Genomic DNA, 18,889 nt, shown 5'->3' with positions numbered 1-18,889 from the left:
CACACATAAAAGAATACACCATGTAACCACCACAAGCCGGATAGGGGTGAAGGACAAAATAGGAAGTATGGCTGATAATATAAAGAAAACGATACTGTTTGATTAAGGCCGACCCAAAATGTCAGGGTGAGCCCAATAAGCCCAAAATAGCTAGCCCAGCCCAAGTTCGAAGTAAGAACAGTTACCAACTTAGCATTGCAACTTGCAAGAGATTTCAATTCCACAGACCGTTCTCGGGAGATTTCTGCTGTTTTTCATTACTTTTCTGGAAACTTCTCTTCTTCAATTTCCATTTTCCATTACCAATGTTGTCGAAGAAGAAGCACAAGCAAACCACTGCTTTTTACCATAGACTCACTTCTCTCTTTCCCAGAATGCCCCTCCGACTCCTCAAGACTCCGACTCTCTCCACCGCCAAAACCCTCCTCCTCCTCCTCTCCGCCGCCTTCATCATCTACACTCTCTTCTTCAACCCCTCCTCCACCGCCCCTTCACTCTTATGCTCTCATTCTACTCTCTCTCCGACCACGCGCCGCCACATAGTCTTTGCCATCGCTTCTTCCTCTAACTCCTGGTCCCGCCGCAAGCCTTATGTTCGTCTCTGGTACCGCCGTAATTCGACGCGTGCTTTTGCCTTCGTTGATCGCATTGCACATGATTTCGCTTCTGCTGATCCTTCCGTTCCGCCGGTGATTATTTCGAATGACACCTCTAGGTTCCCCTACACTTTCCGTGGAGGTCTCCGATCGGCGATTAGACTGGCGCGGGTGGTGAAGGAAGTCGTTGAACGTAATGAGCCGGATGTGCGGTGGTATGTGTTTGGGGATGATGACACTTTGTTCTTTGTGGATAATTTAGTTAAGACGTTGGGAAAATATGATCATGAGCGGTGGTATTATATTGGGAGTAATTCTGAGAGTTATGGACAGAATTTGAAAAATTCGTTCGATATGGCGTTTGGTGGTGGAGGCTTTGCGATCAGCGATTCACTGGCTAGAGTTTTGGCTGGGGTTTTGGACTCATGCTTGACTAGGTACGGGCATTTGTATGGAAGTGATGCTAGAATATGGTCGTGCTTGGTGGAGCTTGGAGTTGGCTTAACGCACGAACCTGGATTTCATCAGGTTAGAGTTTCGAGTATTCTATTTCATTTATTTGATGAAATTTATCAAATGTCACCATTTTATCCAAATCACTATTTACTGAAATTGCAGCATATGTTATAGAACACAATTAGGTTGGCTGCCAATTTGGTGCTTATTTGCTTTGCAAAATTCCTTTAGGTCGATATGCGGGGAAATTTATTTGGATTGCTATCTGCGCATGCATTGTCACCGATAGTTTCACTTCATCATTTGGATGCCACGGATCCGATATTCCCAAACATGAATAATACGCAGGCCCTGCATCATCTTTTCGAAGCAGTGAATGTGGATCCTGGCAGGATTTTCCAGCAAATTGTGTGCTATGATCGTTCTCATTCATTGACTATTTCGGTATCGTGGGGTTTTGCTATTCAGGTCTTTGAAGGCAATCAGCTTCTCCCTGATCTACTTTCACTGCAAAGAACTTTTATGTCATGGAGAAGGGCTGCCACCATTGATATGAATCGATACATGTTTAACATGAGAGACTACCCTAAAGATCCCTGTAAAAGAAATATCTTCTATATGCAGAATTTAAGAAGTAGTAAAAATAATGCCTTGACTAACTATACTAGGAAGATAGTCACTGATTGTCCAGTGTCTAGTGCAATTAAGAACCTGAGACAGATTCGAGTGTTCTCCCAGAAGTTGGAACTTGAAGTGGAAGAGGTTCCTAACTGTACTCAACTGGTTTTTCCTTTTCTCATATACTACAGTTGCGATCTTCATAATTGCCCTCATGATTTAATTTCGTAATGAAATTTCCCTTGTTTCAGATGAAGGCACCACGTCGACAATGCTGTGACATCCTTTCCGCTTCCAAGGAATCGATGCTTCTTGAAATTCGACAATGTAGAGTAGAAGAATTAATATCTATGTACTTCTAACCATTTTTGTTGGTTTGTTTGGGAAGGATAGAGTTCTATAAAAATTGACCAATGGTTCCTTGAGCAGTTTAAAGCCATTTGGACTTTGCTGTGAGTCCTGTCTTCTTAATTTAAGGTAACTTTGTGTTTTTGTTCCTCTGTGTTGATTGAAACTTATCAGTAATGGAATTAATTTCAGGAAGCTGATATAAGAAAAAGAACTTCCAACACATTAACATTTTAATTTGACCTTTCTTGTTTTTTAACATTCTTGGCATGAACGCTCTTTTGAATTTGTATTGTGGGAATCGTGTAAATATGTTTATGATATGCATTCCTCTGTAGATGTTGGATATTTCTTTCTTCTAAACGTTTATTCATACAATACGAAATCTAGTGTTTTCTTACTGAATGAAGCTCATTGCCCCCTGTCTATTTTCTTAGTCTAACTATTTCTTTGAACTCTTAGTATGTGTTTAGCCATTCTAGTCCCTTCATTTTACTCAGAATTCCGTAAGTTTGGCCAATCTGTATTCTTAAACTCCCTCTCTATTTCATAACACACGCTATTTGTTTGAACTCGAAGGATTTAGGCATTCTATTCCTTCATTTCATTTAATGACACTTTCTAACAGAACTGGATAGGAGTCCTGTATGATTGATCTATACTCTTAAGAAATAGCGACAATTACTTCATCTGCTCCATTTGACTTCATTTGTGTAGTAGTTGAAGTGTGTTGACATTGTATACTTTAGAGAGCTTAATTTTTATTTTTATTTTTATTTTTCAGAAAATGAAAGCGTAGATAATTTTGTTTGTGATGTCGAGGCACTGCATCTAACTGATTTCTGGTCTTGTATTAGCAGGCAGGGGAGAAAGTGGGCATGCTTTCTAATCTAACCGGATATGTACTTGAAAGAAAATGGTTTCAAGTTTCTTCTGGCATTTTGAATTGCCATCCCAGGTTGTTCATCCTTCATCTTCTGAGGTAGAAGTTTCCATTTTCTGCTTAACTGAGCAAATGATTAGTTAGTGAAAGCCAGGAGCAGGATGAAGTTGTTTTTGGTTAACCTCTTGTATATCTCTTTTAAGTTTAACCATTTATAAGAATCTCTCTTATAGAAGGTGACTTCTGCTGGAAGAAATTCTAATATTTTTCCTGCAACAAAGTTACTCATATCTTTTTGGGATTCGTAGGTTACACTTTAGCTTAGTAGAAGGAATATTCAAAAGTGAAATTTCATACCTCTTTATCTGTGAAGCATGGTGATACAACCTGTCTGCTGGCTTTAGTTTTATATTGAAAGCCGTACAAATATATAACAAAGTTGGCATGCAATTTTGAGTGCGGATATTTATTTATTTGAATTCCCTTTCTTTATTTAGCTCGATATCTTATCTACATGGTCTTAAAACATTTGAGTGCTAAGAAAATTCGTAAGGTGCTTTCAATCCCAAGTATGTGAAACTAAAGTTCTTTACTAAATCTATGGTCTTGTTGACCCATGATGACACATTGTGTTGTTAAGACCATGTTTTACTTTGGGTCCATCTCTCTGTAGATAGATAGGGGAGACCATGATAGTAAAATTATGTGGTTAGTTAAGTTGTTTAGTCTGGCAATTTGGATGTTGTGATATCGGGGCACGATCTTTATAAAAGGTAAAGATTAAGAAGTCATAGGTACAATCCATGGTGATCATCTACTTAAGATTTAATATCTTATGAATTTTCTTGATACTTTTAAATGTTGTAGAGTTAGATTTTTCCATAAGATTAGTTAAGATGAACATCTATTCTTGAATTGAAGGCCATATCTTCAATTCAGATTCACAACTAAGGAAGAGAAATAATTATGTTTAACCATTTTTCTCTTCAACGAAAATCTTACAGATTAAGGGTGCACGTTAGATCCCCCTCTTCAAAGCATGTGGTGTGATAAGGGAAGCCTAAAATTGAACATGAATATATAATATGTAAGCTAAAAATTCATTAAATAAATTATACAAAGCGAGGGAAAAAAAGGACTTTTAGATGGAAAAGAAATACAACAAATTAGTTCTCATTAATTTATAATTAAAACTGAAATTTAATGACTACCAATGTGATATAGGAAAATGAATTTCTTCAAATGGTAAATATAGCAGTAAGATCTATTACACTACACTACAAAAGAATTTACAGTTGTAAAATTTAAGTTTTGTTTTCGAAGTCTAGGAGTCTATTAGTGATTTGCAAGTTTTTAGAAATGTTGTATACTTAATTATTATCTATAAAGATGCTATTAAATGTAATTACCCTTAATTTTTTTAAAAAAATTAAAATTTATCATTGTATTATTATTTTTTTAAAAGGACATACTTTCTTCTTGGTGCTGCTTCCATACATACTTTTAATTAGGCATACCAAATCAAACTGCTACCTTTTTTTGTTTGAAAAGAAGATTAAACCACTACTTTATTTTAATATATTGAAATTGAGATGTTCAATACAAACGAAAGCCTCTTTCTCACTCAATACACCTACTTAAAAATTAATAAAATTAGACTAATCAACCTAGTAAGGACTTAAAATTTTTCATTCGTTATATTATTCCTCAAATTTAATAATAAAAAAACTCTGAATCTGGTTTAGACCCACATTTCCTCCATCTCCTTTGTGTGGAAGGAAAGTAAGAATCAGTCGAATTTTGGATAATTTAAGTTTAAGGGAACACTCTGTCGACTTTAATAGAATTGAAGCAATCCTCTAATCAAGATTTTGCAAGAAAACGAAATGGTCAGCTTCTCAACTGTTTCTATAGATTAACAATTATTTTAGCCAAATCTTTATATTTGTTTGAAGAAAAAGGGAAATCAAAACCGTAAAGGCCTCATAAAAACCAATTCATTTGAGTTGATTAAATCAATGTTATAGTTGGTCTAGTCAAGTTTGATAGGTACAAAATATTGATATTAATTTGAGCTCATCATATAAATTGTTAGATGAAAGCTATTCACGTTTTCTCAATATATGATAAAAATTGAGATACTTATATCAAGTTTAAGATTAAAATTGTAACACGAGTGACATTTTTAAAGTGTAAAATTGAAATTGAAACATTTACTTAAATTTAAAATACATTCGGATGAAATTAATAGTTTAGGGCAAAAATAGTTTTGGGTGTTTAAATTGATTTTTGGATGATTGCAATTGGTAGCATTTTTAGGAATAATAATTGAGTGTATAATATCATTTTAAAAAAATTGCAAATATAGACAAGTCTATCCGTGATAGACTTCTATAGTTGATAGACTCCTACCAGTGATATGGTCTATTGATAGACTCTTACCAATAATATGATCTATTACTAATAGACTATTTAAATTTGGTCATATTTATAATTTTTTTACATTATATTATATCTGCTAATACTTTGGATCTAATGTCTATATTTGCAACTGTCACTTGATTTTTTCCTTAAAATTATATAGGTAAATGAAACGTGTCATTTGGAGCTTTGAAGAGTACAAAGCACAAAATTGCTTCTTAAAATGAGATTAGTTGTTTAGAAAAGTATGCCCTACAACTACTGTTCAATCTCATTCAAGATAGCTAATGAGTAAAGTCAACAATTTCAACTGTATATATTGCTTGATCAAAGTCCACTTTGGTTGACCTGTAGTGGCCTCCTTAAATTGTTTGATATGAAAATTTGGTCCCCGAAAAAAAATCTATGTATAATATTTTAATTTCATCGTTATTTAGAGACAAAATTAAAGACTTCATAACTTACAGAGTGCACAAGCGAACGTTTGACTCAAAAAGTTACAATAAAAGATTGTCTAATTTGATTTACGAAGTTCATGGCTCCACGACTAAAAAATATCAGTTTTATACTTTATTAATTCGTTACATTCTAGGCTATAACTTCGCTTTATTTTATCCAAACATTCTATCTAAGTGGAATAGAATTTTTCTTTCCAATGAACAAAATTTTACCTTGACCCTTTTTTCTTACCTAAAACTTTCTATTAGAAAAGTCTAAAAAAAATATTATTATTATTATTTTAAAAGTATAATAGAAGGTTGGAAAACGTGAACCATTGACTCCTAGGTAACGTTTTAAATCCTAGGGTATAATATACGTACATGCATACACACAAATTAATATTATAGGCCAATTAAACAATAAATGTGGTCCAACTATAAACTTTTAAATTTATGTTAAAACAGTTTCTTAAACTGGTATGAATTTTCAATTATACATTTCAATAGGTTTTTGAAGTTCAAAATGTGTCTAATAAGTTATTTAACTTTTAATTTTATGTCTAATTAAGTCTTTGGGCTCTCAATGGTATATTTGATAGGTTTTCGACTAATTTGTCATCTTTTATGATTCTAATGAACACAAAATTAAAAGTTCAGTATCATACTAAATATGAAGTTTAATTAAAAAATGTTAAAATATGTTGGAAATCTATTAGACCTACATTTTTAAAGAAAATGGTCCTATTAGAAATGGAAGTGAAAATTCATAACCCTAAAAATACATTTTTAGGTATAAAAATTTATTAGATGCGAAGTTAAAAGTTTAAATACTAGACGAGTAAAGTTAACCGATATATATTATAGGATAGCGTGTGAAATGAAAATAAAATTCAAATGACTTTTGAGGTAAAATAAACCCTATAAATAATGCATACTTTAGAACACAAATACCAAGCCAAACCACACTAAAAATTCCCCTCATTTTCTTCCTATTCAAACAATGATAAATTCAAAATCAACCATTTTCTTTACTCTCTTCCTAAGCCTCTTTCTCCTAATTTCCCCACCAGCATTTGGTGATTCTCATAATGCATTTCTCTCATATACATGTTATAGCTTTGACAATTACACAGCCAACACCCCTTATGCTTCCAACATGAAACAAGCCATCTATCAGTTGACCTCCATTGCCCCTCCCACCGGCTTTGGCCTCAGCTCCGTCGGCGACGATTTACAAAACCAAGTCAACGCGTTGGCTCTATGTCGCGGTGACGTCTCACCCACCGATTGCAAGACCTGCATCACCACCGCAAGCAACGAGATTCAACGACAATGCCTTAATAGGAAAGGAGCAGCCATATGGTATGATTTTTGCTTGCTAAAATACTCCAATACCAAATTCTTTGGGAAGATTGATAATGGGTTTAGGCTATACATGTGGAATGTTCAAGAAGCAGAAAATCCAGCAATGTTTAATGAACAAGTCAAGAACTTGCTTACTAGTTTGGTTGAAAAAGTTGAAGCTACATCTAAGTTGTATGTGATTGGAGAAGAGGAAATTGAAGGGTCAAAAAAATTGTATGGATTGGTCCAATGCACAAGAGATTTGTCTACTTCTGCTTGCAAGAAATGCCTTGATGATGCTGTTGCTCAACTTCCCAATTGTTGTGATGCAAAAATTGGTGGAAGAGTGATTGGTGGGAGCTGTAATTTTAGATATGAAATTTACCCTATTGTTGATGCCCAAAAATAGAGAATAGTTCTTTTTTCCTAATATCTATGCTATTTTTTATCTGGTTACTTTTTTATAATAAAAAGGGAAAAGTTTATTTTTATCCTTCAATTTTGATCTAAAAGCTTTCAATACTATTATTTAATAACTCATCGAACTTTGATCAATTTAGTATCTTATAAATTGTTAGCACATATTTTGTAAAATTCCTCCAGATTAATTGATTTATTAGATATTATTAGATAAATTTGCAAATTTGGTCCCAATCCCATGATTTGATTAGGATATTTAGTCTCTATCCTTTTAAAAATTAGAATTTAACATAGAAATAAACTTGAATATTATGTTTAATAAAATCCTAAACCGACGATTTTGTGTTGAGTAGATATGTAAATAAAGTCAAGGATTTATTAGATACATAATTGAAAATTCAAATATCTATATCTAGATAAAGAAGTGAAAGTGCAGGAACTTATTAAATAGAAATGAATGTCAAATTCATAGATTAAACTCATAGCTTAACATTAATTTTAATTGATTTGATATTTATAAAGTAATAACATCTCTTTTCTTTATATGTAAGCTCAGAATTCTTGGTAATCACATAAAATACCCCATTTTTCCTTTTTTTGATTGAATTAATTATAACATAAATAAGATGGGATTATATTTCTATTTTTCATGTACGTGTTCCAAAAATATATATGCATAAGTTGTTTTAGCTACATACGAAATTAATATAATTGAAGTAGAAAAGGGTTGGAATCGGGTATAAATTAAATCATGATCCTAACAAAAGGCTATCATGTTCATCAATTTTATATAATATAATTGATCGAGTCCATTTTGAGGTCTTTAATTGGTTTTTTTTTTAATCAGTTGTTATGAAACGTATGATGATATAAAATTGATTTAATTTCTCTTTGATATCTATAGAAATTTTAAATCCCTTTTACACTCTTCCATGACCACGATCATAGTATTAAATTTTCGACGATACAGTGATATTTTCACATTTTTATGGATTTGACATCGACATGATGGATAAATCGATATTTTCATAATTTCGTATAAAAAAAATAAATATTATTAAGGTAAATATAATATAAATAATAAACATATTATCTCTTGTTTAAAAATTATAAAATGTTTATTTACTAATTTTAATTTATTCTTTGAATTTTTTATTTTTATAATTTTAATTTTAGAAATATCCATCGTCATTGATATTTTATCGATTTCTATTGAAAATTTCATAAAATTAAGATCTCAATATTTTCGTCGATATTGACCTTTAAAATATTGATCATATTCCATGATTAAGAGGGAAATATTCTAAAACAAAGTTGTATTCTAAACAACCTCTTGCAAGCAGCACTAGACAAGGTTTTTTTTTTTTTTTTTTTTTTTTCTCTTGATGGAAAGAATGTGTTGCTGACTTTGAACAAAAATTTGGATCATCACACAATTTAGGCTATTGTCTTATCGTATTATGTCCCAAATTTCAACCAAATTTGTAAAATATTCATATTTCAAAGATAATTTTAAAATGCATTCAATTATAAAATTTCAAGGGTAATATTGTACCTTTTGAAAGAATAGGAGAACTTGGAAACAAATGATATGTTTTTTTAGCTTTTTCTTTTAAAAATATCAACCAAATTTGTAATATTGTAGTTTTTAAAAAAATATATGTTTTTTTAAAAAATAATTCACTAAAAATTCAAGTGTTTTATTTAGTTAGATGAAAGAAAAGTATTATTAAAATACACAGATAGAAAATACTTTTAAAAATAAAAATAAAAATAAAAACAATTATCAAACCACAACATTTAAGTTTTAATCATTATTTCTTTTAATTTTTTTTTTAAAAAAAAAACTAGAGAGAGTAGAAATGATGGTCGTGTACGACATTTGAGATGATCATTGTTTTAAGATGGAATTGTAGGAGCCAAACAATATAACAATTTATTTGCATCTCCTCCAAAATAATTAACTAAATGATTGTTCTCCAAAGTAACACAAATAAATCACCAAATAATCACCATGTAATCAACCAACAACCAATGACAACAATAAACTACAAAATTTTTGAAGACTAAAAATAAAAAACACACATGAATTATATATGGAAAACTCCTTCGATGTGAAAAGTAAAAACCACAGGATTTGTGAAGAGTCCGCCATTGTCAACTTCTCTTATTATGATAAAATTGAGAGAAAAGGAACCTAAATCAATTATACAAAGGTTCACTAACCACAAATACTTTCATACATAAAAGATGAACACTTGAGAGATAAAAAGAATGAAAATCACCCAATTCTATAGATTATGTTCAGTCGAAATAGCTAAGAAAAAGCAAGAAAAGGGTTGACAAAGGACAGAGAAAGGAAGAGACAGAGAAGCTTACGTGAGGAAGGTAACTTTCTTCTTCCTTCTGTATATCAGTATGTATATTTTCCTTCTTTCTTTTCTCATATTCTTTATAGAATGAATTGATGATTTATATACAATAATTGAATACATAAAACGACAAAATGGAGAGGAATCCAATTTAACAAACTCTGTCCATTTTAGGTATGCAAGTGACCGGGCAACTGCTTGATATACCAGAATCGATTTGGGGAGAGAGACAGGCCGCGGTGGTGACTGAGCTGGCTCCAAGCTGGCATTCTTCTTTTGTCAAGTGAGCTGAAGTGTCATCCTTGTCATCCTCCCTCAAGCGAGAGCTTAACTGAGTTAGGCCGAGCTTGCTACGCAAATAAGAGAGTTTGAATTGGCAGTGCTTTGGTGAAACAGTCTGTGAGCTGCTCGGTTGTAGGAACATACTACACATGGAGTTGATCACTTAGGACGAGATCCCGAATAAAATGCACATCAATTTCGATGTGTTTGGTTCGAGCATGGAAGACAGGGTTAGCAGCCAATGCACCTACTCCCATATTGTCACACCAGAGAACGGGAATGTCGGTTGGAGAGAAGCCTATTTCAGTGAGTAAGTTGCGAACCCAAATGATTTCAATAGCAGCATGAGCAAGAGCTCGGTATTCTGATTCTGTGCTAGAATGTGCCACGGTTGCCTATTTCTTAGAGGACCAAGATATAAGAGTGGAGCCAAGATAAAGACAGTAGGCAGTAGTGGACTTCCTATCATCAAGGTTTGAGGCCCAATCAACATTAGAGTATGCTAAGATAGTGAGGTGTGGATCAGAATGGATAGTTAATCCAAGTTGTGGTGTTCCAGCTAGGTAGCGAAGGACTCTTTTGACAGCTGACCAATGTACATTAGTTGGAACTTTGAGAAATTGGCTTAACTTGTTGACAATGAAGGCTATATCCGAGCGGGTATTGGTTAGAAATTGAAGAGCACCAACTATGCTACAATAGAGAAAGGGATCAAGGAGAGGTTGGCCTATGTTGATAGATAACAAGGTGCCAAGGGCAGCAGGTGTTGGACAAGGCTTAACATGCTGTAGATTTAGCTTGGCTAATAGGTCAGTGATGTATTAAGCCTGGTGAAGGTGAAGACCTGTTGGTGTATAGTTTATTTGAATGCCAAGGAATTTGCTAAGTGTGCCAAGATCTTTAAGGGAGAATTAGTCGTGGAATATGGATACAAGATGGTCAATATAGGCTGGATCACTACCTGTAAGGATTAGGTCATCCACATAGACAAGAAGCATGGTAATAGATGATGAGGTTCGCATACAATATAGAGAGGTGTCAAGGGAACTTACTTTGAAGCCAATGTGACAGAGGAAGTGTTTCAGCTCATCATTCCAAGCTCGAGGGTCTTGTTTAAGGCCATAAATTGCTCGATGGAGCTTGTAGACATAGTAAGGGTGAGTTGCACTTTCAAAACCAGAAGGTTGAGTCATATAAACAGTATTTTTGAGTGTGCCATTGAGGAAGGCATTATTAAAGTCTATTTGATGAAGTGGCCAGTGATGAGAGACTGCAAGTGTGAGGATGATCCTGATGGTGGAGGGCTTGACAACAGGGCTGAAGGTGTCAAAATAATCAAAGTCAGGGTGCTGATGGAAGCCTTTGGCAACAAGACGTGCTTTATATCGCTGAACTGATACTTGTGCATCACATTTTAATCTGTAGACCCATTTGCAACCAACTATAGTGGAGGTAGAGGGAGGAGGGACTAGTGTCCAAGTGTTCGTGCGCTGCAGGGCTGTAAGTTCTTCAACATTGCTAGTTTCCATTGTGGAACTGATAGGGCTTGAGAAACAGTATGTGGCTCAGCTTGAGTGAAATCAGTAACAAGTTCTGCAGACCAGACTTTGGGCTTAAAGACACCTTCCTTACCCCTGGTGATCATGGGATGAGTGCCTAGTAAAGGCTGAGCTGAGATTTGTTGATGTTGAAGGGAGGGCTATGGAGGAGAATTTGGTGGAGGTGAGTCTGTAGGAGAATTTGGTGAATTGTGTAAGGCTAGAGATGGAGACATGAGTGGAGAGCTTGGAGATGGTAAACCAGAGTTTGAATGTGGAGTGATTAGGGTCAACAGGGGATCAGGACTATGATGTTGGTCCTGAAATGGATGAGAAGGGTGGGCAACTGGTGACTGACATGGTTGGGGCAAGTTTATTGATGGTTGAGGAAACCAAATAGTGATTGGAGGAGTTGAGGTAGGAAGGTTGGAGGGCTGGTTATTAGCAAAACCAGTTTGAAAGGGGAAATCCTCTTCATTAAACACCACATGGCGTGAGATAATTATTTTACCATCATTAGTGAGGCAACGGTACCCTTTGTGCATAGGTGAGGGACCAAGGTATACACACTTCTTGCTGTGGAAATCAAATTTGTGAGACTGATATGGCCGTAGATGTGGGTAGTAGGCACATCCAAACACTTTGGAGGATGTCAGGTCCAGTTTCCTTCCAAGTAGTGCTTCCATTGGGTTGATATCCTGAAAAACAAAAGAAGGAAAGCCATTAATAAGGAGCACAACGGTATGAAAAGCATACCACCATAGATGTAGGGGCATCCTAGCTTGAGCAAGGAGTGTTAAACTAGTCTCAACAATATGCCTATGTTTGCGTTCAGCACGACCATTCTGGGCTGAAGTGTGAGGACAAGACAGTCTGATATGGATTTTCAGCTGTGTGCACATGTGAGCAACAGGTTGGTATTCCTTTCCTCCATCCATTTGCAAAGTCCCAATAGTTTTATTAAACTGTGTGCGAGCAAGAGCTTGGAAGTTTTGAAAGGCAACTATTGTATCACTTTTTTGTTTTAGGGGATAAAGCCAAGTGAACCTGCTGAAATCATCCACAAATATGACATAGTATCTATAACCATTTGCTGACAGTATTGGGGCTGGTCCCCAAAGATCAGTATGAACTAACTCAAAGGGTTGTTTAGCACGAGAAAGAGAATTAGGGAAGGGTAGATTATGTGACTTTCCAAATTGGCATGCTTCACAAAAAAACATTTCATTAACAACATGTTCTAGATTACATCCACTAATCAGTTTAGACAAAATTTTAGAGGATGGATGGCCTAATTGCCTATGGAGAAGTAGTTTGGAGACAATAGTGCTGGTTGCAAGAGTTGAATGTAAGGAAAGCTGGTCGGACCAATTTGTCAAATGAGCACCTGAGGGTCTTGATGTGGAGAGTGCTTTATTTATCAGCTGGTTGACATTGTCCAAAAGGTAGAGTCCATCTTTAAGTCGTCCGGTCAGAAATGCCACCCCCGAGTCCTTGTCCTTAACCACACAAAATTCAGCATGAAATTCAACCACAACATTACTATCATATGCTAATTTGAACACACTAACTAGATTTTTGGTGATTGCAGGTACATAAAGTATGTTTAGTAAGGACAAAATGCCATTCTCAGTGTGTAATTTAGAGTGTTCTGACTGAGATATACTAAGAGGAGTACCATTACCAACAAGAACTCTGTCATTACTTGTGTAGTTGGAGGAGGATTGAAGGAAGGTTGGGCTGCTGGTTACATGTGTTGAGGCTCCACTGTCAACATACCAATTAGAGCCAGCTACTGTATCAGTGGAGGCAGCTGTTGAGTGAACAATTAAGGTTGAGGAGGGCTGTTCTTGATGTCTATTTGAGGATAGCTGAGTAGATTCAGCTCGAGTATGTGTCTGTCTAGGATTATTGAACTCTTTGTTGTACCTAAACTAACAGATATCAGCACTGTGGCCTATCTTTCCACAAGTTTGGCAGGTAGGCCTGTTGTAGAGGCATTGTTCCATCAACCGCGCCCTCTACTTCTTCCTCCTCCACCTCTATAGTTTGAGGACTGGTCGTATCCATAGGTGTTTCGATGGGAGTTTGATGGAGAATTAAGACTATTTTGTACTACATTTACTGATGGAGAGTTTGGGGAAATAAACATATTTGTCATACCAGTAACACCAGTCTTGATAGCCAGTTGATACTCAAGTCTTTTCTCATAAGATAATAGGTCAGATTGAAGATCAGACCACTTGGTTGTGCCTTTTCTTTGCACAGCTACAACAACCGGATTATACTCCTCATCCAGGCCAGCTAGCACTTGGGAAATAAGGTCAGAAGGAGACACTGGTGAACCTGCAAGAGCAAGACTGTCAGCATATTTCTTCATTAAGGTTAAGTACTCACTCATCTTCAAGGCAACTTTGCGAGTTTGTTGAAACATTCTCTTCAGGTAGTCAGTTTTAGCCCTCGATTGAACTCCAACAAGATTTTTGACATCTTCCCACAGCTTCCTTGCTGTTTGGTGTCCCATTACTTACGTAGCAATGTCTTGATTCATGGAGTTGTAAAGCCAACCTAACAGTAGTTGATCCTGCTATCCACGCATCATAAGCTGGATTAAGTTGTAGCTCAGCTCTTGCTGAAGTTGCAGGGCTTGGATCAACACTTGAACTTTCACCTGAGTTTTCATTGGTTTGCCTGACAATGAAACGGCTTGAGCAGGGGTTTTCTCCGGTTAGAAAGCCTTCCAGACGATAGCTTTTGAGGATTGGCCATGCTAGGTTTTGCCAGAGGAGAAAATTGGACCAATCCATCTTAATGGATGTCACCTGGTTTAGTAGCTGATTGAGGGGTGGATTTGTAATGTTTCCACTGTTAACGATTGCAGGAAATGTAGGCTGATGGGTAGTAGGTGGATTTGCCATTTCAGGATCGTTTTTCACTTACCAAGAGAGTAGCTAGTAGCTCTGATACCAAGTCGAAATAGCTACGAAAAAGCAAGAAAAGGGTTGACAAAGGACAGAGAGAAAGGAAGAGACAGAGAAGCTTACGTGAGGAAGGTAACTTTCTTCTTCCTTCTGTATATCAATATGTATATTTTCCTTCTTTCTTTTCTCATATTCTTTATAGAATGAATTGATGATTTATATACAATAATTGAATACATAAAACGACAAAATGGAGAGGAATCCAATTTAACAAACTTTGTCCATTTTAGGTATGCAAGTGACCGGGCAGCTGCTTGATATACCAGAATCGATTTGGGGAGAGAGACAGGCCACGGTGGTGACTGAGCTGGCTCCAAGCTGGCATTCTTCTTTTGTCAAGTGAGTTGAAGTGTCATCCTTGTCAGGCCGCGATTACGGACAGAGTTCCAAACAATGATCCAATCGTTCAAAACGAGATTCTATGTGTCCCGAATAGATTGACCAAATTTCAGCACAATCCATCAATTCAAACTGGCAATCAACAACTTGATGGAAACTGTCACTGAAAAACTGAATTGTTGTCTTTTTCTCTGATTTTCTGCCTCTTTTTCATTTTCTTTTTTCTTAGGTCATCCTCCATATAACATTATTTAAAAAAAAAAAAAAAAATCTAAAACTTTCAAGAAAACTGAATCTAAAAAATTAGCCTTAATTAAATTCACAAAATACAAATTTCAAATCTTGTATAATAAGTAGATTGGACAACCACCATAGGAATGGTCATCATTGGGATTAAGGGATATTCTTGAGATAGTGGATTTTTCTTGTCCAGATTCCATTTAGAAGATTTTATTTCTATTTTATTTATTTCTGTTATTTTTTTAAACCACTGATTTTCTTCTGGAAGTTTATCTTTGTACCATTTTGAATATGAAGAAAAAAAATAGTTAAAGCCAACGTTTAATAAGTATTTGGTTTTTCATTTTAGCTTTTACATTTAAGGTTATAAACATTATTTTTTATTATCTATTAATGTTTTTAAAAGAAAAGCATGGTTTTCAAAATCTTGTTTTTATTTTTATAATTTGGTTAGAAGTTCCAATATTTCTTTAAAAAATAAGAAAATCCTAATAAAAAAATTGGGAGGAAACGAACATAAAATTTAAAAATAAAAAAACTAAAAAGAGAATTATGATTAAACAAGTGTTAAATGAGTGAACACGTCTTAAGTTATCGAAAATTACTTTTAAACTTTGTACTTTATTTTTAATAATACACTTAAACTTAAAAGGTTACATTAATACCCACCTAATTTCTTTTAAAAAAAAAATCAACAGTACTTTTATATAATGTAATTGTGTGACAAAAAGAAAATTGCAATTTTTTAAAGAACAATTCAAAATATTATTAGAATGAGATACAAAGTTTAGAAGTATCTTCAAGTAATTTTGAAAAAAAATCTACTCGTTCAAGGGAGTTTCTTTAAAATCTAATTAATTTTGTAAGGTAACTAATTTTGACATGGTTTATATGAAGTGGTCAGTTAATTAATATATATAATTGAACAGATCTTCAAAAAGAAAATTATTTATGAAAATAGTTTTCCAATTAAAAAGTTATAATTTTTATTAGAATGTAAATTAAATCGGTTATTAAATATTTTTTTCTTTGTCATAATGAGCATAATTCAATTGATATATAATAAGTGTGCTAGTGATCACAAGATCTGTGATTCGAATATATATGATACAATAAAAAAAATAATTTATATATTTCGAGTTTCATTTTATTTTGGTTCTTGTGTTTTTAGTTATCCAATTTCAATATTTATACTTTAAATAAAGCTTAAAACGAAAACCGCGTTCGACTAAGAAAATGTCAAAACGAACGTATCTTAATTGTCATAAATATGTCAGTGATTCGTCAGGATTTCACATTCAACCTCTTTGCCCTTATAATTAAATAGTCTTACTTCTCACTTTTCTTTTTTAAATTTCAACTTAAATTTATCTTTTTGCTACGTGGGCTACACCAAAATTTACTTATTCCTTAGTCAAACATGATATCCATTGAGGATTCTAATCGTCCTTGAGAATAATAAACCTTAAAAATTAGATATAGATTCATTTTTTTTTTAAAAAAAAGGTTGTATATAGTTTGAGTTTAATTCTATAAAGTCAAATGTTTTAAATCATTGGTTGACTAAAAAACATTTAAGTTAATAGGTGAAAGTAAGTATAATTATAATATATAATATCCATCACTTGTGGATTTGAAACATAATATGTAGAAGAATCAAACAAGTGAAAATGAATATTAATTGAGGAGGAAGTACATTACGATTTACAAGGGCTTAATCACAAGATCTCTTTGGATTATCTGCTCTGATACCATGTTAAATCATCAATTGATCTAAAAACTTAAACATACGAATGAAGTTAACTTTTTAATTATAATATCTAACTTTGGATAAAAGATTAAAAAAAAATCTGAGTTAAACATCCACAATATTATATGGATGCGCTGTCATCCAAGTGGGAATAAAAAAGTATGAAGAAATATCATATTTATGATTAACAAGATTGTAGTTCAATTGGTATAGTACTTATACTATTGACTTTAATGTTAGAGGTTCAATTCTACACTTTAATTACAATATTTAAAAAAAAAATCATATTATGTATGAAAATGACATCAATGTTTTATATAATTGTGAACAGCAAGGAGTCAATGACTTAAGTCAACATTGTCGGCTCCTTATTTGACGGATGACTTATTGTCCGGCCAATTATTATTATTATTATTATTATTTAATTGAAGCAATAAAGAGTCCATTATTTTAAAATGCATTTGTCTTAATGCATTTTATTGTCACTGTATATAAAAAATGAATTAAAATATTTTAATGAAAAAATATGAAAATTTTTCCATGTGACAAATTATGATTGAATAATTTGGTAAGACGTACAAAGATATATACTACTTTAGATGTTTAAATATCATCCATTTAAATATACTAATTTGGAAGATGTGATGTACGTGACATAATTTTCATGATAAAATATAAATTTTGATTGAATTTATTTTCAAATTAGTTTAAGTAGTAAGGAGGTGTTTGAGGTACTGAGTTTGTTATTATAGTTAGTGATTATTATAGTGTGTTATAATAGTTTGTGGGTTATAATAATTCATGTTTGTGGTACAGACCATTTTAGTTTGAGTTAATGAGGATGAGTGAGAAATAATAAACTCATAACAAAGAGAGATTTGAAATAGTAGTACGATAGTCAATTGTGGATTATAATAGTTGAAATCAATGACTATTATAATTGGATTATAATAGTTGAAATCAATGACTATTATAATTGAAAGCCCAAATAATGAGTGAGCTATAATAGCCTCTTCCATTCAATTGAAATTGGGACCCAAACGATATCTAAAAATTAGACCATGAAATTAAATAGTCAAAGAAATAGTGTCCAGAACTTGTATTTTTTTTTATTTTTTATTTTAAGCTATCTTATAATAAATATGAAATACGGTTTGAAACATAATTTTTAATGTGAAAATATATTTTTTAATGAATATACTTATAATTGTAAATGTTTTATGTTTGATATAAATTTGTTTCACTAAAATTTAAATTTAAAAAAATGGATAAAAATGAAAAAAATGTAAGAAAAATCTCTCTCTCTAGGCCTTCATTTTAGAATCATTCAAATTTATTATATACATCTTTGATCTTTCACTTGCTAGAAATTTAAAAAATTCAAATCTAGCATTTACTTGTTTAGAAAAGTCTAAAGTTGAAAAAAAAAAAGTAGTAAATAAACTAAACAAAAACAAGATAAAACCAAAACGCACAAAAGCAATTGTTTTTAATTATAATTGGAAGGGATAAAGATTATAAACATGTGTTAAAAAAACAAAAATGAAAAAGAAAAAGTACAAACAATTAAAGTTAAGGGTATAGTGGTCATTTACTTAAAAATAGAAGGCAAAATGGGGAGAGAAAGATTCTTCTCTCTAACCTCTTTTATATATTATAGTACCTTAACAAAATTTCAAAAAAGAAAAAGAACCTTAAAAAAGAAATATATAAATTTAATTTGATAGCAAAAATAAATTTTATAAAATTTAAAATGATAACATATATTAATGTAATTTCAAATTGAAGCTTTATAATGTTGGAATTTGGTTTAATTTATTCAATTTTCGAACTTGTTATATTTTGTATTTTAATTTAATAG

At 33.0% G+C, this 18,889-nt stretch overlaps 1 protein-coding gene and 1 pseudogene across 2 annotated transcripts; both read left to right on the top strand.

The window, feature by feature from the left end:
• The first annotated feature begins 217 nt into the window (after positions 1-217).
• On the top strand, positions 218-3,366 carry LOC120077061 (glycosyltransferase (DUF604)). Its single transcript, XM_039030910.2, has 4 exons — positions 218-1,124; positions 1,284-1,814; positions 1,922-2,147; positions 2,879-3,366. The coding sequence occupies exons 1-3, from the start codon at positions 306-308 to the stop codon at positions 2,030-2,032; spliced, it is 1,461 nt and encodes a 486-aa protein (XP_038886838.1). The 5' UTR covers positions 218-305; the 3' UTR covers positions 2,033-2,147; positions 2,879-3,366.
• A 3,324-nt stretch (positions 3,367-6,690) lies between these two features.
• On the top strand, positions 6,691-7,605 carry LOC120078480 (antimicrobial ginkbilobin-2-like protein pseudogene; annotated as a pseudogene). The gene has a single exon (XR_016529608.1). The product of XR_016529608.1 is annotated as an antimicrobial ginkbilobin-2-like protein pseudogene (transcript).
• The last annotated feature ends 11,284 nt before the right edge of the window (positions 7,606-18,889 follow it).

This window comes from Benincasa hispida, chromosome 5 (assembly GCF_027475165.1).
Source record: "Benincasa hispida cultivar pf3 chromosome 5, pf3_genome.v1.1, whole genome shotgun sequence".
NCBI lineage: Eukaryota > Viridiplantae > Streptophyta > Magnoliopsida > Cucurbitales > Cucurbitaceae > Benincasa > Benincasa hispida.
The sequence above is the reverse complement of the archived record's forward strand: the minus strand, read 5'-3'. Positions and strand labels throughout refer to the sequence as shown.